At 46.9% G+C, this 22638-nt stretch overlaps 3 protein-coding genes and 2 long non-coding RNA genes across 6 annotated transcripts; all 5 read right to left on the bottom strand.

Moving 5' to 3' along the window:
* Positions 1–643: 643 nt before the first annotated feature.
* Positions 644–5284, bottom strand: LOC133163563 (uncharacterized). The gene is made up of 18 exons (XM_061293597.1): positions 5129–5284; positions 4948–5058; positions 4838–4873; positions 4628–4762; positions 4419–4562; positions 4195–4326; positions 3974–4128; positions 3398–3521; positions 3272–3329; positions 3136–3202; positions 2936–3069; positions 2818–2861; positions 2580–2753; positions 2359–2513; positions 2151–2294; positions 1733–1821; positions 1484–1655; positions 644–1423 (listed from the first exon to the last, which is right to left on the bottom strand). Exons 4-18 carry the CDS (start codon positions 4695–4697, stop codon positions 1259–1261), a joined length of 1827 nt encoding a protein of 608 aa, XP_061149581.1. The 5' UTR covers positions 4698–4762; positions 4838–4873; positions 4948–5058; positions 5129–5284; the 3' UTR covers positions 644–1258.
* Positions 5285–5669: 385 nt separating this feature from the next.
* Positions 5670–6453, bottom strand: LOC133163208 (uncharacterized). Its single transcript, XR_009716343.1, has 3 exons — positions 6301–6453; positions 6153–6229; positions 5670–5778 (listed from the first exon to the last, which is right to left on the bottom strand). It is a non-coding gene; the product is annotated as an uncharacterized LOC133163208 (long non-coding RNA).
* A 73-nt stretch (positions 6454–6526) lies between these two features.
* LOC133163786 (C-type lectin domain family 17, member A-like) lies at positions 6527–9039 on the bottom strand. Its single transcript, XM_061294005.1, has 6 exons — positions 8824–9039; positions 8071–8175; positions 7032–7231; positions 6866–6969; positions 6663–6784; positions 6527–6564 (listed from the first exon to the last, which is right to left on the bottom strand). The coding sequence occupies exons 2-6, from the start codon at positions 8135–8137 to the stop codon at positions 6527–6529; spliced, it is 531 nt and encodes a 176-aa protein (XP_061149989.1). The 5' UTR covers positions 8138–8175; positions 8824–9039.
* Positions 9040–9127: 88 nt separating this feature from the next.
* Positions 9128–21798, bottom strand: LOC133163785 (PDZ and LIM domain protein 3-like; the record flags this gene model as incomplete). Its single annotated transcript, XM_061294004.1, has 3 exons — positions 9128–9407; positions 21471–21579; positions 21642–21798. Coding segments are annotated over 3 exons (438 nt in total), but the record flags the coding sequence as incomplete, so codon positions are not given.
* Positions 19677–20905, bottom strand: LOC133163207 (uncharacterized). Of its 2 annotated transcripts, none has more exons than XR_009716342.1 (3): positions 20758–20905; positions 19872–20009; positions 19677–19738 (listed from the first exon to the last, which is right to left on the bottom strand). It is a non-coding gene; the product is annotated as an uncharacterized LOC133163207 (long non-coding RNA). The 2 variants fall into 2 exon arrangements; XR_009716341.1 differs by lacking the exon at positions 19677–19738 and adding an exon at positions 19748–19807.
* Positions 21799–22638: the final 840 nt, after the last annotated feature.

Here is a 22638-nt window from a genome sequence, read left to right as displayed (position 1 = left end):
TTAAAAACAAACAATATTTGACAATAACACACCATCAAGGATTGCACCATCGCATCAAACGATGTGTCGTCAATTATGAATTTTTTTGACTAAGTGTGTTGGGACAGGATGGCTGAATGCGATGCGCGATTGACAACAAACAAGAAGAAAGGTGATTACAAGTTTTATTTCGGGGGAGATTTGTCATGTCTCGTCCCCAGTTTTGCTATGTGTTGCCATAGTTTCTGTTCGCGTCGCGTCGCCCCTCTCTTCCTGTGTCACCTCAATCGATGTAACGTGTTTTGTATTTAAGTCCTGTCTGCCCCTCGCTCACCGTCGGATCATTGCATGTGTTACTGTCATGATGTCTGTTTGCTTTCTGTTCCTGTCTTTGGTAATGTCACCCTGTCTTTTTGTTCCACGACTTTGTCGGGCAGTCGTGTTGTTGGTTTTGTTTTCTAAAAAAAAAAAGAAAAAAAAAAAAAGAAAAGAAAAAAGAAAAAAAAAATTGTACCCATGTATAATGCGCATCCCAGATTTTAGGACAATAAATTCGTTAAATTTTGCGCACTATACACGGAATAAAAACGGTACAAGTTTTAAGATCCTACTTAGCATTAGCATGAAATTAGCTTCATAAATAAAAAACTGAGGATTTGTCTTTGTTATTTTATTGAACACACTTATAATCATAACATTGGAGTACATCATGGGAAACAAAGGTCAAGGGTCAAACAAAGGGACAAACACTGCTTAGGTTTAAATCTTCAAGCCAAATCATGATTAAATAGAAGACACTCAAAAACATTTTTTTTTTTTTTTTTTTAGGGGCCATAAGCCCCAGACGGCGGCGGCGGCGGATATATAGATAGATACTTTGATAGATAATTGGAATTCAAAATGTAGAATTCAAAACAGGGCATTCAAAAACATTTTTTTTTAGGAGCCATAAGCCCCAGACGGTGGCAGTGGATAGATATTTACTTTATATACAGATATATAATTATAATTCAAAAGGTGAAATTCAAAATTGGTGGATAGATACATAGATACATATACAGATATTGTATAACACAAAAGGAATACAATTTTTTTTCTAGATTTTTTTGCAGTTGGTTAACTGCATAGCTGATGTAATTTTTATTTTATTTTTTCCCCTCCTCACTCTCCTGAAGCTCAGTAAGTGCTTTGAGGTGTCAAGAAAACATGCACAAACTTAGCTTATCGGGCAGCGCACGGTACGAGACCGCCGCTGTTGTGTTGTCGTAGTTTTTGCGGCTCAGGTGGGCGGCGCCGTCGCCAGGCGGACGACCTTCAGCGACACGTCGCCATGCAGTCGCAGCAGCGTGATGTCTGCCAGTCGGAGGTGGCCCTGGTAGGCGTAGTGCAGCCGGTGGCCCCCGGCCAAAACGCGGAAGACGTGCTGGGCGCAGCTGATGACGATCTGAACGAGAGAGGCAATTAGGCGGGGGGGCGCTGGCGAGTGCGCGGCATGGAGCGTTACCTTGAAGTCCACGCCACGTTGCAGGGGGATACGGGCAACATGCAGCTGGTTTAGCTGCTGCTGGTCCGGGTCGCTGTCCAGTTGGGAGCTCAGCACGACGGTTTGGGTCTCGGCGTCCAGCTTGAGCTGCAGGATGGTTTGGTTGTCGGCGTTGAGCAAGCTGGCTTGGAAGCTGCGAGCGAGAGACACACACACACACACAGGCGTTGGCGGTTTGCCCAAACGATTGCCTTCTTTACCCCGGTGTACCTCTTGGTCTTGTCGTTGCCTTGCCCTTTGATGGTGATGGTACTTCCCACCTGAAGACCTTTCATCATTTCCAGGACAAGGTCTTTGCACTGCATTGGGCATACGCAAGGGTAAATTGCAATCCACGCATTTGGCCACAAGATCAAGAAGCAAGCGGCGAAAGCGTAGGTGTCAAACTCAAGGCCCGGGGGCCAAATCAGGCCCGCCATGTCAACTCCCATGATTTTTGTTGAAACCAATTTTGTGTGACTTTTTTTTTTTTTTTTAATGATTTGTAGTCATCCTTTCCATAGTAATTTGAACAATAACTATTTCCTATGAAATACGGCCCTCTGAGGGATGCCGCAAGGACAAAGTGGCCCGCGATAAAAATGAGTTTGACAACCCTGGGCTAAAAATGCGTTTGCGTGCCACTCACAGTTCCAGTCGACACCATGGACAAGGCCTTGGAATCGCCGCTTTCCGTCTCGGGCTCTCCAGCGGCGATGGTGTAATGCGCTTTGGGCATCTTGCACACGAAGCGATTGAGCTGCGTGCACAACATCCGCATCCAGCGTCCCGTCTGAAAGACAAAGGGGGTGGGTCGGTGGTAGGTCGTGTGGGTGGCTGCCGGTGCCGGTGCTCACCTGGAAAGCCGCCGCCACGCAGTTGTCGTCCAAGGGGAGCTCGTTGTTGGGCTCTCCGGCAGCCCAGAAGGTCAAGGTCACAGGGCGGCGGTCTGACCACACGAACATGCCGGGAACAGCCAGGTCATTGAGTCCGGTCCACGTGTCGCTGTCATCTGCAGAGGAAGGGCGTGACATCACACCTCCGAACATACGAGGCGAGGCGAGGCGAGGCAGCGTACCAAAGTACAAAGTCGTCTTCAGCCACTCCTGCTCCACTAGGGAACCCACGGACACTAGCTGGGCGCCAAAAGTCCCGCAGGCGTGCTGAGCCTCGGCCCAGGTCTTCTTGTCCTCAAAAATCTTGTAGCAGAAGCCGGCAAACTCCTCCCACTCAGGTCCCAAGCATCTCATCTCTGCCCATGAGACATCGCCAGGTGTCACGCACAAGTTTGACTCCACGGCGCTTCGGCGACTCACCTCCGTCGGCAAACGTGAAAGCCAAAGGCCCCTCTTGGTTCAATCTGCGGATCGATGCCGGCGCTCGCGTTAAGCCGGCGTCTGCCATCAGAGCGCGCGCTGAAAGCGGCCCACTCACTGTTTGGAGAGGATTCCGTTCTGTTCGGATGCTTGGAAGCTCTTCTGCGGCGGCGCTTTCAGCAAGGTGCACTTTCCTCCAGTCTTGTCAGCGATGACGCCGGCGTGGATGGCGGCGGCGCAGATGTGAGACTCCTGCGCTCACGCAAAGCGCCGCGTCAGAGCCCAGGAAGGCCAGTGGCGGGCGGCGCCGTCACGTACCTCTTTGTACCCCCACGTGCCGTAGACTTGGTGGTCCAACTTGGCGCAACCCGGCGGACAGAAGACCCTGCGGACGACACGGCCGTTGCGAGACTCGCACTTGATTGGAAAGCTCGGACGCGCTGCGACCACTCACGTAGTGGGCAGCTTGTCCAAGGCGACGTTGACGAACTGCTCGTCGCAGCTGATCACATCTGCGGACGCGAGAGTCACGGTTGGTTTTCCTATTTGACGGCGAGCGCGGCGCCGGCAGCTCGCTTACTGTCAAGCGCGCATCCCAAGACGTCAAAGCGGAGGCCGACGATCCATTGGTGATCCAGTGGCAGGATGCGGATGAACTGGGCTAGCATGGGCTCCATCAGGGTCTGAGTCGCTCCGGGGGAAAGCTGGCGAGAAAGACAAGGGTGAGACAGACAGACAGACAGACAGACAGACAGACAGACAGACAGACAGACAGACAGACAGACAGACAGACAGACAGACAGACAGACAGACAGACAGACAGACAGACAGACAGACGGAGAGGAATAGAGAGAGACAGAGAGAGAGAGAGAGAGCGAGAGAGAGAAAGAAAGAAAAAGAGAGCAAGGGAAAGAGAGGCAGGACAGAGACGGAGCAAGAAAAAGAGAGAAAGAGATATGGAGAGAGGGAGAAAGAGAAAAAACGAGGGAAAGAGAGAGAGAGCAAGGGAAAGGGAGACAGGAGCGAGACGGAGAGAGAAAGAGGAGACACGGAGAAAAAGAAATGGAGAAAAAGAGAGAGAGAGAGAGAGAGAGAGAGAGAGAGAGAGAGAGAGAGAGAGAGAGAGGAGCAAGTTGGCTCACGGCTGCCAACTCACCATCTGGGAGTGGCCGGTCCAGTCCTGTCCGTCCAAACTATGGGTCATCTTAAACCTGGACCAGTGCCTGGAGGAGGCCCAAGGACACATCTGGATCTCCATCCCGGTCACTTTTTTCATCTCGCCTAAGTCCACCTCGATCCAGCTGTCCATAGCTGAGGGAAGGAAGGAAGAAGCCAGATTTAGTGTGTGTGTGTGTTGTGTCAGAGTTCTCCACGTACGCTTCAACGGTTTCCAGCAGCTTTTCCCATTGAGGCAAGCCTTGTCGGGGCCGAAGCCGCTCAATGAGGAGGAGGCTCTCAGCTTCAACTTTTTCAGGCTGCCTTGGGTGTTGCCTAAACTGTCAAAACACTCTTTGGACAACCAAAAATGTTATTCAGGGCCTCATGGGCTTACCTGGTTTGGCACACAACAATTCATTTGGCAAAGACGAGACGACACCTACCGTCCGTTTCGCAGGTGTAGACCATCTGGAGGTATTTGGAGACCTCAGGGCAGGGGTCCTCCTTCATGGGCTTGACGAGGCACTGGTGGCAGTTGTCGCACTCTTTCCTGTAGTGAAGGAGGGCACCTTCCACCGTACATTTGGCTGCGAGAGGGCACCAAGTTGACACGTCAGCTAAAGGACGGCCGACAGTGGCCGGGGCCGCCTACCGTCTGAGCCGCGTTGGGCCGAGCAGACGTTGCTGCTCCTCCGTCCGTAGAAGGCCGACTGGATGCGCATGACTCTGTCCTCGGGGCAAATGGCTCGGTTGTCGGCGTTCTCGCATATCTCTTGCTTGAGGAAACCTGTGGGCGGGGCGGGGCGGGGCGGGGCAGGTTAATTAGTTCTGGCGGCCATCTTTGCAAGCGGTAATTTCTTACCGGCGTGAGGCAGCGGAGCTTGTTGCGCTGTCGCCGCTGCAAGGACCAAAGGCAAACGTCAGCACGCCTTGAGATAGAGGGTCGCGGCCCGTCCCGCCCCGCCCTCCTACCTCTTCTCTTGCAGATGTAGCCTCTCTTGATCTCGCACACGTCAAATTTCCAGTCGCCGTTGTCAATGAGAAAGGAAAGGCAGCGTCCCCCAACTTTGTCGCCATGGTGACCTGCAAGGGGGCCAACAGAGACTAAGCCCTAAGTTCCTGAATGGTAACATGAGCGTGGCTCGCCACAAACCGGCGCTCAGGTGGACGTAGCTGAACGGGGAGCCGTCGGCCCACCGGCCGCCGCTCTCGGCGAAGGGGGCGTCGGCGTCCAGCCACAGCGAGGGAGTGGTGAGCACGGCCTTGCTGTGACCTTTGAATCAAAGTTTCCACATGGTCGCGCCAAAACACAAGTGCAAACATTAAGACACACACACACACCGTGCACAAAGGCCTGCTCGTGAGAGTCCGTGATACTGAGCAGATGGGCATTGTGGCGGTTGCAGTCGTCGCGCGCCTCCTTCCAGCTTTTGAGCTGGTTCCCTCTCATCAGATAGCAAAAGTCGTTGGCGGGGTTGTCCAGCCACTCCCAGCCGCATTTGTCGCTCCAGGCTGCAAGGCACAAATGGTGAGAATCGCCGCGGATGGCGCACGGGCGGGAACACGTGCCGCCGGCCCCTGACCTACCTGGGAGCGGCGGAGGAGGACTGGTGGACTTGGCTGCAAGGGAGCGCAAATGAGAACAAGCATGGAAACAAAAAGTGCCCGGTGGTGACGGCGCGCGGCCTGCGCACCTTTTTGACAGATGTAGCGCCTCGGGCTGCTGCCGGTATAGATTCCAGTGCCCGACAGAGCACCGTAGAGATCGTTACCTGGATTACCTGGGTGCCACAAGATGAGGTCCTGTGGACGACATTGGTAACATGCGCTCAGCGCGTTGCCCTTATGCTTTCCTCACTCTCTCGACAACATTCTACTACTGTCCATCATCTCGCAATCTGGCCAAAGTTTTCTTCTGAAAGGTGAACATTAAAAATAAGCAGTTTCCTTCACCATGTTGGAACAGGTTGTAAGCCTTTTTTTTTCACACTTGGCTTTTGATCACCAAATGATTCCCGAGCGCGGCGGCACCGCTGGTGCTCACTGCTCCCCTCTCCCCCAGGGAATGGATTAAAATCAAACGGGGATGGGTTCAATACAGAGGACAAATTTCACCACACCCAGATGTGTGCGTGACCATCATTGGGACTTTAACTTGCCGTGAGTGTGTTACTTACTGAAGACGTTTTGTCAGTCCACTCAAACTTGTTTGATGTTTTATGCAGTCCCAGCCAAGAACCAATGCCTGTGTGAGCTTGCAGAGGGAGAACACAGCTTTAATGCAAGAAGAGCACCCAAAACGTGATGGTGGCCCTTGGTGCTCACCCAGCATCCATTTGCCGTCTTCATGCGAGTGGAGGCTTGCCAGGTGACCTCCCCGTGCGACGCAGTCATCCTCAGCTGCCTGCCAAGTTTTTTCGGTCTCCAAGAAGTAGCGGTAGCAAAAAGGGCCGTAGAGCAAGTAGCCGGGGTCGCAGGCGGAAGCTGAAGGCCCAAAGTAAGATTGAGGAGAAACCTGTGACAGGGCGGCCAAGGTGCAGAAAGAAGCCACTCACTTTGCACCGGAGAGAGAGCCAAACGGTCGGCCTTCTTGGAGCACGGTTGTCCGTCCGGGCAGCCTGCGTGCGGAAAGACAACGTGACGGGCGGCGCTCCTCTCCTCAACATGACGGACGACGAGCGGCTTACCGTCGGGCGAGCGTTTGCATATGTACGCCAGGGAGGACTCGCACAAGCCGGTTCTCCACTTGTCGCACTGGTCGGAATCAGATGCTTTTCGCTTGACGTAGGCGCAGGACTCCGATGTGGTGCTGTCGGGGTTGGGGGGCAGCGACAACAATGCGGTCTGTCAGGCTTTTGTTGCGCGGGCTCGCTCCACAATGTGACGTTACCTTACGGCTTGACCGGCATCCCAGTTGCTGTAAATCAGCGGCGTGTCGTCGGACCATTTCGGCTCCTTGCCTGACATTCGATGACACAACTTATGGCCGCATTCCTGCGGAGGAGACCAATCGCGGTTGTCAACCCAGGACAGACCCTCCTTGCATTTAAACTCACCAGGTTGGAGAGTCCGATCCAGAACGGGTCTACCCCCATTTTGCCCTTCACAAAATCTTCCTCGGCCAATGAGTTGAAGGAGACCAGGTCGCCGCCCTCCAGGGCGCAGTGTAAACGGGCCCCCAGCCAACCGTTGGTGGCTGGCATCTTCTTGTAGCAGCTGGAGCCGAACACCTCCCATCCGGAATCGCACGAAATGTCTGACGAGGGAGGGCACATTTGGTTGGCTGTTCAGTCGGACACATCAGCGCCTGAAAACGGCGCCCTCGCGTGGTCGCGAGGGAGTAACGCATTCACACGAAGTAACTTTCAAGTTAAGCCCCGGCCGGGTTAGTCGCTGATGGGGGTACACTTGCCGACACTGAGTTCGATTCTCACATATGACGTTGTGAGTGTGTCTGCGTGTCAAAAAAAAAAAAAAAAAAAAATCAAGTTAAGCTTGTCAACTCACCCGCGATTTGCCTATTAATAGAGCGTTTTTTTTTTTTAACTATACCCGAAAAACAAAATCAAAGCGGCCATAAGGTGCTTGAAGGTGAAACTTTGCAAAATGTGGCAAACTTTGCAAAATGTGGCAAACATTGCCAAATAACGCGTACTCACCGAACTTAGAAAACCAAAGAGCGAAAAACGTAGATAAACAAGACGCGACGAGAACACAGACGCAATCACAAAAAAAACAAAAAAAAAAACACGGCGGCGCTTTTACCCGTTATTGAAGGAAAACAAAAAGTAACGGCAGAAAAATATTAACGAGCTCGTGCGTGTCGGACGCAGCAGACAACTTGAATCGTCTTTTCCCCGCAAAGCATTGCATGCAGAGTAGAAGCATTGTTGTGTAGCAGCGCTGAACAGTTGAGACGGTAAAAAAGAAATCGAAAAAAATGTGCAAGGGTGCTAGCTGCGCTCGACGCCACTCCCAAGGCGCCACAATTTCAAACGTTATCCCCCCACCCCCTTCAAGTTATTTCCTCCAAATTGGCGCCTTCAATTCTTGCTATTTGCTTTGTTTTTATATTTCTTCAAACATTCCAATTACCTCCACAAAGCGTAATCCAGGCGCACAACGTCAGCACCAATGCCACCACAAGTGTGGGGAGGCTCATGATGTCCAATCGGGCAGCCTGGCCCACGCAGACAGAATCTGAAACAGAAAATGAAGCAGAAGAGGGAGTTGACGGAGAACTTGAAGCAGAAGAGGGAGTTGAAGGAGAACTTGAAGTTGAGCAGAACTTGAAGCCGAAACTGAAGTTGAAGGAGAATCAAGGCGCCGGGTATTATTCAGGTCTCTGCAAATGGGCCAGTGGTGGGTAGATGCGGGTCAGGGGTACCTGACCGGCTTATAAAGCCGAGCAGGTAAGCTGACGCGCAGTCACGCACCAAAGCGCCAAGGTGGCGCAGCGGAGCGCGCTGCCCCATGCGACAGCTCCTGTCGCCCTTGGACAAAACAGCCGCAAGCCGTGGAGCAGGGCTTTCTGATGTCATTTTAAAGCTTTGCCCGAGGGCAGCGCCTCGCTCGCCTCGTTTTCGTCACGGCTTTCAACGAAGGCGGAGAGTGTGCGAGTATTTGGTGGCAAAAAGAAGCGGGAAGAAGCATTTGCGCTGATCTAGTCCTGTCCCGAATACAACCAAAGTTTCAATGCCAGATGGCGCAATCTACATAGTGCGACCTGTATAACATTTAGAAATGTATCAAAACAAAGCTGATTTGTTAAAATATATATCGACATTTATGTTTGAAAATGACTTCGACTTTTACTCATTCACTTGCAACCGCCAAAACTGCTAGCACCTGATTGGTTAGTAGGGGTCAGGTGACGGGGAATGCGAAAGTTGTGGCGGCGAAGTCCTGATAAAGAAGGAATCCGTTTCCGTCCTGGTTTTTCGTTTCACCATCATATACCTTGAAGAAAAAAGTGGACACAAGAAAACCAGATAACATAATTTGACCAAAGGAAAACAGAAATTTGACCAGTATGATTTGAATACAGCAATACCTATATAGACTCTGGACACAATAAATAAATAAATAAATAAATAAATAAAATAAAAAATAAAGATTGTTGGTAGGCTGAGGTGTCTTTATTGGCTCAATAATGAATCAAAAACTATAAATGGGGACATTAGTGAACAGGAAGCGATGTCATTTAGCTGGACAGGAAAACGGTGACCAGGCGGTGTCCCTCGGTGGGTGAGTCCCTTCCCTACAAGTCGTGACTCTCGGGTGGGGGTCTGCTCCTGGCCCTGGCGTGGGTCTCGCAGTACAGTTGGCCTTCCACGAAGAAATAACCCTTCTGCTTCAGATTGACGTCGCAGTCGGCGCACACGAAGCAAGTCGGGTGGCGGAACATGTCGCGAGCCTTCACCACTGTACCACTGGACCAGTGTGAAAAAAGATTTAAAAAAATGCATAAAGCCGCCTGTTATGTATTGACTTGGAAGTGTTGTTTCTCGTTTGCATATTGCATTGTTTGGTATGCTCTACTTTTTGTTGCCCCTCTCCGTGCGGTGTGGAGGTGTGTTAGGTCAGCGGATGAATATTAGGGATGGGCGGATCGATACCTAAATATCGATATATCGATCCAGGCTGCTCATTTTTGAGTATCGATCTCCCTAGCTAAAATATCGATACTTACAATTATTTAATTATATTTTTCCTCATTTTTTTCTGCTCCAATTTGACGACTTGCACTCATGCTAGCACTACTTTTCCTTCCGCCTGCTGCACCGGCGTGTCCTGCTCTGCTCTGCTCCCGCCCACTTTTCTCACGAGCCAAGCCCTCCTCCTCCCCCCCCCCCCCGTTCCAATCCAAACAAGCATGGCCACGGCGGCGGCCCAGTCCGAACGCAGGAGAAGTCTGGTTTGGGGATATTATATTTTACTTAATAACAACGAGGCAAAATGTGAAATATGTCACAAAACAATTAAATATTGTGGCAACACCACAAACTTGACAAAACATTTAAGCAAAATTCACCCCACGGTTCATGAAGAGCTGCAGTTGAAACGTGCCGCAGACACTAAGGCAGCGACGGAAAACCCTGCAGCCACACCGAGGCTAAGGTACCAAAGTACCTTAGAAGCAGCGTTTCAGAAAGGCAAGACATATCCAGGTATCAGGTGCTAACCAAAAATCGTAAGCATTTGTGGTTGATGTGCTATTTGAAGCAATAATTACTACGCTTTAGTCAGTCATTTATAAATAAAGTTTTCCCCTTTTCAATTTGTGGTCGAACGCCATACGTTTTATTTGTAACTCCACTTCCTATAAACAACACTAAAGTATTACAATATTAAATGTAAGTATCCAGTGGCTTTACAAATTGATAGTTTTGCTGCTCATGACGATTAAGCCCTGCATCTCTGTTGGTACCATGTCTCTTTTTAGATTATACTAAAAGACAAAACTTTTTCCCAACAGAGAGAGAGAGAGAGAAAAGTAAAGAATAGCTCCTTTTTATTAAAGTTATACTATTAATATGAATCTTCCACTAATGCACTAATGTCTAAAAAGGTTAATAATTCATGTACATGACGTAATACTTTTTTCTACAAAATTCAATAGAGGACTCTCCAAGAGCAAGAATGCCACTGCATTTAAATAGTTTTTTTTGGCGGGAAATTACACTTCCGGTATCAATATCGGATCGAATATCGGGTATTTTTGGGTAGGAAATACTTGGTATCGGATCAATTCCAAAATCATTGGTATCGCCCATCCCTAATGAATATCATTGTGATGAGGCTTGTTAAGGAAATAAAAACACTAACAAAAGTAACGTGAACCGGTGCTCTTTACAAAGGTTATGTAAGAGAATAAACATAACAAAATTGGCGACGAGACTTAAAAAGGACCCTAAGAATGCGGAGGAACGGACACAAGTGTATAGTGCTTCATGGACTTGGTTGTGTGGACGTAAGTTTCGTCTGCTCGCCCCGAATTCTGCTCTGATCAAGCAAGCCGGAGGTGAGGACTGTCGCGTTTCGGGCGTAAGGATTCAAACAACACTTTGTAGAGCAACTAGACGGTCTTTATTTGCGTCTCATATTCTTGTAAACTCGCAGCCATTCAAAATCACTGGAACACCCCCAACCCCAACTTCCTGTTTGGCCCTTCAGAATAAAACAGCAGTACAAACACCTAACACCACATCCCCCTTTCTTTGCAAACATGAAGACGTACTAATTCTGCATGAAGGAAAAACTTTTTGTTTTCTTATCACACCACTCTTAAACATTTCCTTTTTGTTTTCTTACATACATGCTTATAAATCCAGTTTTTGTGGCCTTGTGACAACACGGCCAAACCTTGTTCTGACAGGACTTGTTGCCTTTGGAGTTTGGACAGGGGACTCGCTTATGGTTGGTGTTGGTAAGGTATCCTCTGTTGGACTGATAGGAGCACTTGGGATTGCCCTCCTTGGTGTAGTTTCCGGCATTGGCAGTAGATGATGTCTATTCCTCCTGATGGCTCCGGAAGGACCTTCAACCAGGTAAGAGCGGGGTGCTGAGTGAGAAGAAATGACAGTCCCTTCACTCTTAGTGTCCGTGATCCATACAGGTTGTCCTGGTGACAGTTGAGGAAGATCTCTCACACGATGTCTCCTGTTGTACCCCTCACTGTACTTTAACTTCATCTCCCCTTCCCTCGACGCCACAAAGCCCTTGTTCGGTAGACTGGGAACAAGTAACGAAGGGAGCTGGGGCACTGGAGTGCAAAGAGCTGGGGCACTGGAGTGCGAAGTCTTCTTCCCATTAGAAGTTGAGCTGGGCTATATCCATTAGCCAAAGGGGTCGCTCTGTAAGCTAAAAGTGCAAGATACGGGTCTTTTGCCTTCTTGAGTAGTCCCTTCACCGTCTGGACATGACGCTCAGCTTCACCATTGCTTTGTGCAAACCTTGGACTGCTGGTTACATGTCTGAAACCGTAGGCTGCAGCAAAATCTTTGAACTGTTGGCTAGAGAACTGAGGTCCGTTGTCACTGTAGAAGAATTCCGGAATACCATGTCTGGAAAAAATTGACTTTAGGTGTACTATAACGTCTTCTGATCTAGTGGGTGTCAGTTTAGCAATCTCCACGAATCTGGAATAGTAGTCCACCAGAAGTACGTAGTTGCTGTTGTTGAGTGTAAAAAGATCTGCACCTACTTTTTGCCATGGTCTCTCTGGAAGCTCGCTGGGCATTAAAGGCTCCACTGGATTGACACGTTCTTTAATGCATGTGGTGCAGTTTTTCACAAGCTCATTTATTTGGCTACTCAAACCAGGCCACCACACTGCCTCTTTCGCTCTCTGTCTGCACCTTGACATGCCCTGATGTCCCTCATGAAGAGCTACAAGGACTTTGTTGCGCATAGTGGTAGGTAGGAATAACAAGTCTGGTGCCTTTCAGTAACAGTTCGTCATGGACTGTTAATGTGTCTCTGTGTGGCCAATATGCTTTGGTTGGACCTATGAGACGGCTGTAGTCTGGCCAGCCTCTCTGGCAAAATGACATGAGTTCCGAACATACACTGTCATTTTTTTGCTCTTCTTTTAATTGTGTGATATATGTCGAGCTAGCAGGTAGGTTTTTGACTATTTCGTTCACATAGATGTTTGTATCATTTAGTAGTTCCTCCGTAGCTTTAGAGTCTGTCTCTTGATTGACAGGTGCGCGTGACAGTGTATCCGCAGTGAGAAGTGCTTTTCCTGGGGTGTGTGAGATAGAGTAACTGTACCTCATGAGCCGTAGTCTGAACCGTTGAATCCTGGGTGGAAGTTCTGTTAGTGCTTGTTGTCCCAACAGGCTGACAAGTGGCTTGTGGTCAGTCTCTAGGGAAAAATGTCTCCCGATGAGAAAGTCTTTGAATCTTTCGCATCCCCACGTTAATCCAAGCGCTTCTTTTTCCACCTGTGCATATCTCTGCTCCGTCTCTGTTAAGGAACGTGAAGCATATGCTACTGGTCTCCACTCCTCACTCTCCTTCTGGAATAGGACTGCTCCAAGCCCATAAGATGAGGCATCTGCCGACATTTTCAAGTCTTTGTTTGGGTCATAGAGTGTGAGAACGGGAGTGGATGCCAGCTCGTTTTTCAACTGATCAAAAGCGTTCTGCTGCGCATGGCTCCAAACCCACTGGTTTTTCTTTGACAGCAGGTCTCTCAGGGGCTTGTCTTTTTCAGCCAGACCAGAGATAAATTTTCCTAACTGGTTAACCATTCCAAGAAAGCTGCGCACTTCACTGACATTTGACGGCTCCTTCACTGCTATCACAGCTCTTATTTTGTCCGGGTCTGGTCTGACTCCCTCAGCACACAAAATGTGTCCCAGGAACTTCACCTGTTGCGTGCTCAGTTCACACTTGTCCATGTTTAGCGTGACACCGGCCGCTTGAAGTTTGTTTAGCACTGTGTGAAGTCTGGCGTTGTGTTCCGGTTGGTCCTTCCCCCAGATGAGGATGTCATCCATGTGACAAACCACGCCAGGCAGCCCATTGAGAATCATTGACATTCTCCGCTGAAAATGCTCCGGGGCTGAGGCAATTCCAAACGGAAGTCTGTTAAAATGGAAGCGTCCGAATGGGGTAATGAATGTTGTGTAGTGTGCTGACTCTGGTGCCAATGGAACCTGCCAGAAGCCTCTGTTTGCATCGAGCTTACTGAAGACTTTTGCTCCAGTCAGGGATCCAAGTGTCTGTTCAACTGAAGGCAGGATGTACTTTTCTCTGCACACTGCTTCGTTGAGGTGGGTGAGATCGACACATATGCGCACTGAGTCACTCTTAGTAGGCACTGGGACCATACCTGAGCACCATTCAGTTGGCTCTTCAACTCTGCTGATCACCCCTATTGACTCCATTCTTTCCAGTTCCTCTTTAACTTTTCCCAACAAAGGAATGCGTCTTGGTGTGGAAAGGGAAAAAGGCACAGCATCAGGTTTCAACTTTATAGTATAAGGTTGCTGCATTAAACCCAACCCTTGACATAACTTAGGGTAGTTCTCATTCAACATTTTAATGTCTATGCTATCTGCTCTAGACACAAGGTTTAGTTTGACACTTGCTGGCCTACTTAACAGCGCCATGTGTAAGTCTCTGATAACATACACATTTTCCTGAATCTTTTGTTCACCTTTACACAGTGTTTCTTTGCACATACCTAAAACATTGAGTGGAGTGCCACCTGGTCCAATCAACTGTCTATCTGGTTTACAAAGCTCTGTTTCATTTTGCTTTATACAAAAGTACATCTGGGCTGGGATAACAGAAACATCAGCTCCAGTGTCTATTTTAAATCTGACTTTGTGGTTTCTGATGGTTATGTCTGCATACCAAGGATCTGAACCTGCATGCACTGAACCAAGGAATATAGGTGTCTCATTACATTTCTCTGTTTCAATCATATGTATATTTTTAACAGATTTGCATACTTTACTGTAATGTCCTCTTTTACCGCATGTATGACAGGTTACATCTTTCGCTGGGCACTGTCCTTTGCCATGTGCTGGGCTTCTACCACATCTGTAGCACTGACTCTCATTTGGTGATTTAGCCATTTTGTGTTTTGGTAGACTTGGGGCTTTGTATGTAGAATGCTTTTCTCTCTTGTATTTCACTGACACTGCATCTAGGTCCGCTTTCCTTTCCCCTCTTATATCGGTTTGCTGCCTTTTAATGACTTCTGACTGCCGGGCTTGGTTCACGGCTTTTTCCAGCGTCAAATCTTTGTCCAATTGGAGTCTCTCCGCTAAACTGGTGTCTCTCAGTCCCACGACGAGACGATCTCTTATTAACTCATCGTGCAAGGCTCCGTAGTTACAGTTTTCGGCCAACGCGTACAGGGCAGTGACAAATGAGTCTACAGTCTCATTAACTTGCTGTACTCTTTGGTTAAATCTAGCCCTCTCGTAAATTATGTTTTTTCTGGGCTCAAAATATATGTCTAAAGTGTCTCTTACTGCTTGGTACTGATGCCTCTGCGCGTCCGATAAAGCTTGACCTCGAAGTATGTCGTCTGCTTCGTCCCCCATGCAGTAGATGAGCGTGTTCACTTGATTAGCTTCCGAACTAAGGTGCAGGTTGCTAGCAAGTCGGAATCTTTCAAACCTCCGTATCCACTTCTCCCATTGCTGTGGCCTTGAAAAATCAAATGCTTCAGGAGGCTGAATGGTGAATGTGGCATTCGGGGGCGGATTAGCCTGTTGCTGGTGCGGTGGAGTCCCCACGTTAGCTCCTGCGTTACCCTCCGACATCTTTCTGTGTGTGGCGAGGGCTACTTTTTCTTCCAGCACGACCTACTCTCAATCCCCGGCGAGTAAGCTCTTACAGTTGATCCACTTCTGACACCATGTCGCGTTTCGGGCGTAAGGATTCAAACAACACTTTGTAGAGCAACTAGACGGTCTTTATTTGCGTCTCATATTCTTGTAAACTCGCAGCCATTCAACATCACTGGAACACCCCCAACCCCAACTTCCTGTTTGGCCCTTCAGAATAAAACAGCAGTACAAACACCTAACACCACAAGGACGGGTGTCGCTCAGGACCAAGGTAAAAGTGAATGGACGCCAAGAAAAGTGAAAAAAAAAAAAAAATGTCCGGAATCCTGGGAAATATGGACATATTTGACAGTTCGGTCGAAGACCGGACAACTTATGTGGAAAGAGTTGAGCAGTACTACCTAGCTAATGAGACACAAGACGAAAGAAAAGTAGCTGTCCTATTCAGTGTCATGGGCGCAAAAATGTATAACTTACTCCGCAGCCTGGTCGCCCCAGCTAAACCGGCAGACAAAACATTTGATGAAATAATGCAGATAATGAAAAGTCATCTAAACCCAGCACCATTGGTGATTGCTGAGCGCTTTAGATTTCACAAGAGAAACCAGTCAAGGACTGAGACGGTGTCAGAGTACATCGCAGAACTGAGGAAACTGGCCGAACACTGTCATTTCAGAGACGGACTTTCAGATGCTCTGAGGGACAGGTTCGTGTGCGGGCTGCACAACGAGAGCATTCAGAAACGGCTTTTGACGGAGGACAAACTCACCTTGCAACGAGCAGTGGAAATAGCTGTTTCAGCGGAGACAGCAGCAAGGGATGCGACGGAGCTTCAAGGTAAAAACGCAAGCTCTGTGTTTAAACTGCCCACCAAACGGCATAATACCAAAGCAAAGCCCTGTTTCAGATGCGGTAAACAGTCACATGACCCCGCAGAGTGTTGGTTTAAGGATAAAGACTGCCGACAATGTAATAAAAGAGGACACACACAGAAGATGTGTAAATCAAAGTACAGTAATGCAAAAGATAAACACAATGTAAGAAAAGGACAAAAATTGCACAAAGTAGCACAGACAGATTCTGACAGTTCAAGTGAGGAAGAATTGGCTTGTTTAGGGCTGTGTGCTACAGAAGAGAATGACAGTGATGTGATTTGGCTGACACCAAAAATTAATGGAGTGCCATTAAAAATGGAACTGGACACAGGGTCAGCACTGTCGATCATATCATTCAACGACTACAAGAAAATGTTCCCAGACACTAAACCAGGGGTGGGCAAACTTTTTGACTCGGGGGCCGAACTGGGTTCTAAATTTGGACCGGAGGGCCGGACCAGGAGCAGATGGACGTAGGCGTTGTGTGAAGTCATATAAGCGACCTGTAAAGGTCATCGCATAAAAGATCTTGGCCTTTAGTAGGTAGTAAAGCATGGATATTTCAAACAAGTTTTTTTTAAAACAAATGCATTTATTAACAGCATTAAAAAAATAATAATTCACTAAAAAACTGCTATCAGTGATTCTCATAAAATACAACACTGTTATTATGAATAACAATCGCCATCACTTCAGTGCCTGCAGGTCAGATTAATGAAAGAGGTTTATCTTATGAGATCACATCAAACGGCAAACATTCTGACCAAATATATCATCTTGAAGAATCTGTGAAAGCATACATCCAAATAAAGTAATCAAAACAGCAACACGGTGAGGGGTATCTGAAAATCAGAGCAGAGTTTTAACTCGCAAACACCTGGTAACAGAGGTGAGGAAACGGGAAACACCTCCTTAAAGTAAGCCTTAAGAACTTTACAGGTTAAGATTAGTCGCAAATAAGTGGTGCATCAATGTCCTTGAGCATCCTGCATTGTTTGAAAATGAGAATGGTCGCTAGTTTCAATCCCTGCTATGTGTACAAATCATATTCAAAATGCATTTTTTTACAATAAACTTGAGAGCCTCCCGTTCATTTTCAGTGGGAACAGTGTTGTTGGTCTCCCTTTTTTGCTAGTGCGTCATAGTCTGGAGTAAAATTTGTTGTGGCAATTCTTAGGCGAGATCCGAGGTGTTGGTCCGTTTACCTTGATCTGTGACGGGTTGATGTTGATGTGGCTGAACGTCACGTCGCGTACGTCGAGCCAAATTGGCCACTCTTTTTTTAACATTCGGCACAAACTTCTTTTTTTTGGGCCACTCATTTTAATGGAAGGATTCCAGGGGAAGGTTTGTGGGTGGCTTTAGCGCAAAACTGCATCTGAAAGCTCAGCGCGCGAATTATAAGAATGCTGTCGTCTAAATTCGGGACTGATACGAATAGAGCGAGAGTGCGCCAAGTCCGTACTACTGAGTACGTACACGCACTTGTGAGTGTGCACCGAGCTTTCTGGCACGGCTTCCGGTAGTAAATGCGCAGGCGAGCGCTTCGCCATCTACTGGGAAAACGCAGTCATTGCAGGCAAAATGACCCAAAAAAAAAAAAGTTTAATAATACAATTTGTTCAGGGTTGGCGAGCCGGATTAAACGGTCCCGTCGGCCGGATGTGGCCCGCGGGCCGTAGTTTGCCCACCCCTGCACTAAACTGTCACGCACCAGTGTAAAACTGAAAACATACACAGGAGAAAAGGTTGCACCACTGGGAAAACTCAAAGTGAAAGTGAAATACAAAAACCAAAAGTGCAACCTTGAGCTGTTCGTCCTTAAAGAGGGAGGTGTGCCACTATTTGGTCGTAGATGGCTACGACAAATCAAGCTTAACTGGCATGAAATAAAGTCCATGCACATAGCCTCCAAACAGCTCACAGACATGAAGTTAACTGAGATACTGGATAAACATGCACATGTGTTCAGCGAAGGCATAGGAACAATGAAACACATCAAAGCACGTCTCGAGCTGGAAGAAGGTGAAAAAGCAAAGTTTCATAAAGCACCCCCTGTTCCATATGCGCTACGCCCAAAAGTTGAAGCTGAGCTGCAAAATCTCATGGATCAAGGGATATTATCCAAAGTGGACTGGTCTGAGTGGGCTACACCAATCGTACCTAATCTTCAGACAAAGTGCGCATTTGTGGTGATTTCAAAGTAACTGTTAACCCTGTCATGCATGCAGACCAGTATCCACTCCCTCGCATCGATGACATTTTTGCATCTCTAGCAAATGGTGAGCACTTCACAAAGATTGACCTCGCACAAGCATATCTACAGATGGAAATGGATGAAAGTTCACGCAAGTACCTCACCATAAATACTCACAAAGGACTATACCAATACAACCGGCTCGTATTTGGTATTACAAGTGCCCCTGCGATATGGCAACGTGCAATGGACCAAGTGCTACAAGGAATCCCAGGTACTCAATGTTACTTGGATGATATTATTGTTACTGGTTGGGACAAAGATTCACACTTGCAAAACTTGAATGCAGTTCTAACAAAACTGGAAGAATATGGTCTAAAAGCAAACAAAAAGAAATGTGAGTTTTTCAAGGAGTCCATTGAGTATTGTGGACACAAAATAGACAAGCACGGACTTCACAAAACGCAGGACAAAATTGAAGCTGTAGTAAAATCTCCACAACCAGAAAATGTCAGCCAGTTACGCTCATTTCTTGGCCTTGTTAACTATTATCACAAGTTTTTGCCAAACCTTTCCACTGTGCTGCACCTACTGAATGCACTACTGCACCAAAATGCAAAGTGGGACTGGACTAAAGACTGTGAACAGGCATTTACAAAGGCAAAGGAACTCATTATTTCAGACAAGGTGCTCACACACTTTGATCCAAAGCTTCCCCTATGTCTAGCCTGTGACGCTTCGCCTTATGGCATTGGTGCAGTTCTATCTCACAAAATGACTGATGGCTCTGAACACCCCATTGCCTTTGCATCATGCTCTTTATCACCAGCAGAGCATAATTATGCACAGATTGACAGAGAAGCTTTAAGCTTGGTGTGGGGTGTTAAAAAGTTTAACCAATACCTGTATGGAAAACACTTCATGCTGATTACAGATCACCAGCCTCTTGTTTCCATTTTCAGTCCAAAGAAAGGTGTTCCTGCTATGGCCGCCGCTCGTTTACAACGTTGGGCTCTCTTTCTTGGAGCACACACCTATACCATTGAATATAAAGGGACAACACTACATGGAAATGCAGATGGTCTCTCTCGCCTTCCTCAACCACTGACAGAGAAGGCTACTGATCCTGCTTTAAATCTTCACATGCTGCAAATGGAACCACTTCCGGTGACTTGCGCTCAAATAAGCAAAGAAACAAGAAACGACCCTCTGCTATCTCGAGTGTATGACTTAACTGTTAATGGCTGGCCAATGCATGCAGATAGTGAACTTAAGGACTATTTCACCAGAAAAGACCAACTTACCAAGGATGTGTCCTGTGGGGGTCACGCGTTGTTGTACCTCCCAAACTGCGATCCAAAGTTCTAAACTCGCTGCATGTTGGGCACATGGGGGTAGTTAAGATGAAAAGTCTTGCTAGAAGTTATGTGTGGTGGCCTGGCCTTGACAACCAAATTGAAACTCTGGTCAAAACATGCAGAGGTTGTCACCAGACTCAGCGCTCACCTCAGATTGCCCCTGTCCACACTTGGGAATGGCCTGTTGCCCCATGGCAACGCATTCACATTGACTATGCTGGACCTTTCATGGATCACATGTTCCTTATTGTGGTCGACGCTCATTCAAAATGGCCCGAGGTTTTCACTGTAAAGAAAGCTACTACAACTGTAACAGTGAACCAGTTAGATGCTTTTTGCACGTACAGGATACCCTCTTCAGCTTGTAAGTGACAATGGTACCCAGTTTACTAGTGAGGAGTTTCAGATCTTCCTGAAAAGCAACGGAATAAAACAACTTACATCTGCTCCTCACCACCCTGCAACGAATGGACTTGCTGAACAATTTGTACAAACTTTCAAACAGTCGATAAAGGCCAGTAGGAGGGAGGAAGTTCCACTACAGCAGAAAATCGCCAACTTTCTGCTAGCCTACAGAAACACTCCACATACTACTACTGGACAGTCACCTGCAATGTTGTTCATGGGAAGAAACTTAAGATCTCGTTTAGATCTCCTGAAACCTGACATCCGAGAACATGTTTCAAACAGACACTGTTCACCAACTCAATTACAAAGGAAACTAAGATCATTTGACATCGGACAAAAAGTATTGGCAAGAGACTATCGTAACCAAGGCGACAAGTGGCAACATGCGGAAATTTTGACACAAGCTGGACCACTCTCATATACAGTGAGTGTTGAGCCTAATGTCGTCTGGCGCAGACATGTTGATCAACTTTTGGACGCATCACCTGGAAATGCCGCTACTCAAACTACGACACCTACTGTCCCACAAAACCCTAAGGACAGTACTCCAGCTTCTGACATCACACCTGAGGAAAACATGTCCACACCGGAGATAATGGACATACACAAACCAATGACAAACCTACCTGATCCTCCTGGACGCAGATATCCTGAGAGGGTTCGCAAACCACCAGACAGACTTGATTTATAAATGTTGAAAAGAAACAAATGTTCTTTAAAAGAAAAAAAAAAAAAGTTGTTAATATTTGATGTTGAAAATTGTTGTGAATTTTGAAATGCCTCTGAAAAGAAAAGTATACACTTAAGAGCACATAGTACTTATATTTTTTTTTATTTGATGATTATTGGTGCATCAAAGCTGGAAGAGAGGAATTGTTATGTATTGACTTGGAAGTGTTGTTTCTCGTTTGCATATTGCATTGTTTGGTATGCTCTACTTTTTGTTGCCCCTCTCCGTGCGGTGTGGAGGTGTGTTGGGTCAGCGGATGAATATCATTGTGATGAGGCTTGTTAAGGAAATAAAAACACTAACAAAAGTAACGTGAATCGGTGCTCTTTACAAAGGTTATGTAAGAGAATAAACATAACACAGCCTTTAAATTTACTGGGTTTATTTTAAACATAAAAATTCTTATGGTTTCTTTTAACAATGTCTTTTTTTTTCCAAGCTATACAACTGGGAAATGAATACCCCACTCATTTGAAACAGTCCTCTATGATCTGCTTTGCGCCATCTTGTGGCATGGTATAGAATTACAAGTCGTTCAAGGATTTTCACTGTTTTTGGTCCCTGTTATATTTGGCATTCTAATTTGATGGTATGTTAATATGCACTTACACAATGCCGTTTCCACACTTGTCGCAGATGGGAAGTTTCTGCAGGTTTCCGGTGGGAGCGCTGGGTTTGGTGGTGGGCTTAACAGTCCTGGTCACTATCGGCTTAGTGCCTGCAGGAACCGTATCTCAGAACCTCATTCCATCAGCACATTTCAGGTCGTTGTGAACTGACCGTCGCTCTCGACATATTCCTGCAGCGCCTTGAAGGATCCCGACTGTCGAGGTTCTCCCGGTTCCTCATGGTCCTTCTGCAGCATGCGATAGACGTCCGAGTCCTCGATGTTAGCCAACGTCCTCGGGCTGCGTGCAAAAGCGCCACAAGGCTGATTCCATTTGATTCAGTGGGTTTACCATTCGATTCAATTTGGTACAGGTGTTGCTTTTGCTCCCCAGAGATTGATTTATTCAATTTAATGAAGAAGAAAAAAAAAAGAAGCATTTTACAAAATGATGCAAAATGGAAAAAAAAGCAGAAATGCACAAAACAAGCAATATCGAAGCGCTTAATACCTGTTGTGCATATATTAACAGTTTTCTAAAAGTGTATAAATTTGAATTTTGGAATTTTTCTTTACTGCTAATAATTTTTGCAAATTTTTGGAAATATTTATATAATTATTTTTAAATATATTTAAAAAATACCACCTCACTTATTATACCTTGCATAACAGGTGAGGCACCAAACAATGAGTCTGTTAGAGTGGTGCTCACTCTAACTTATTTTGCAAGAACCACTCGGAGACAAGTTAGTCGTTTTAGACACCTGCAGGCGGAGAGTTCATTCGTCACTGTGCGTACAGCAATGATCGAATGACGTCTGACTCTCGCTTCCCACAAGAGCATCTTTATTACAAGAAAAAGGGTGGGGGTGATAGTAGACTGAATAGACAAGTTAAAAAGCCCTTGACCTCTAGATTAGCAGAGCAGGGGATGTTTTACGACATTGTGTAGGATGGAACAAGCTAGGTTATTTATTACTGGTTACATACATTCCAACATAATCATAGATCAAGATAGTTTGGAAAACCCTGACATATCCCTCCTGTTTTATCATATGATTATGTGAACCCGATCAACCAAACACAAGGAAGAAAATATAAAGAAGAACAGTAAAAATAATAAAACCAATAACAAAAAAAGATCAATAAAAAACTGACACGACAGCGGAC

Source organism: Syngnathus typhle, linkage group LG12 (assembly GCF_033458585.1).
Source record: "Syngnathus typhle isolate RoL2023-S1 ecotype Sweden linkage group LG12, RoL_Styp_1.0, whole genome shotgun sequence".
In the NCBI taxonomy this organism is placed as follows: domain Eukaryota; kingdom Metazoa; phylum Chordata; class Actinopteri; order Syngnathiformes; family Syngnathidae; genus Syngnathus; species Syngnathus typhle.
The sequence above is the reverse complement of the archived record's forward strand: the minus strand, read 5'-3'. Positions and strand labels throughout refer to the sequence as shown.

Coding starts and splice junctions, on each gene's coding strand:
- LOC133163563 (XM_061293597.1), bottom strand. CDS start 4,697: ATGCGCATCCAGTCGGCCTTCTACGGACGGAGGAGCAGCAACGTCTGC. Junction 4,129..4,194: donor CTGCTGGAAACCGTTGAAGC/GTACGTGGAGAA, acceptor TCCTTCCCTCAG/CTATGGACAGCTGGATCGAG. Junction 1,424..1,483: donor AACGTGGCGTGGACTTCAAG/GTAACGCTCCAT, acceptor TCTCTCGTTCAG/ATCGTCATCAGCTGCGCCCA.
- LOC133163786 (XM_061294005.1), bottom strand. CDS start 8,137: ATGAGCCTCCCCACACTTGTGGTGGCATTGGTGCTGACGTTGTGCGCC. Junction 7,232..8,070: donor CTGGATTACGCTTTGTGGAG/GTAATTGGAATG, acceptor CTCCCTCGTCAG/ACATTTCGTGCGATTCCGGA. Junction 6,785..6,865: donor GATGCCGGTCAAGCCGTAAG/GTAACGTCACAT, acceptor CAACCCCGACAG/CACCACATCGGAGTCCTGCG.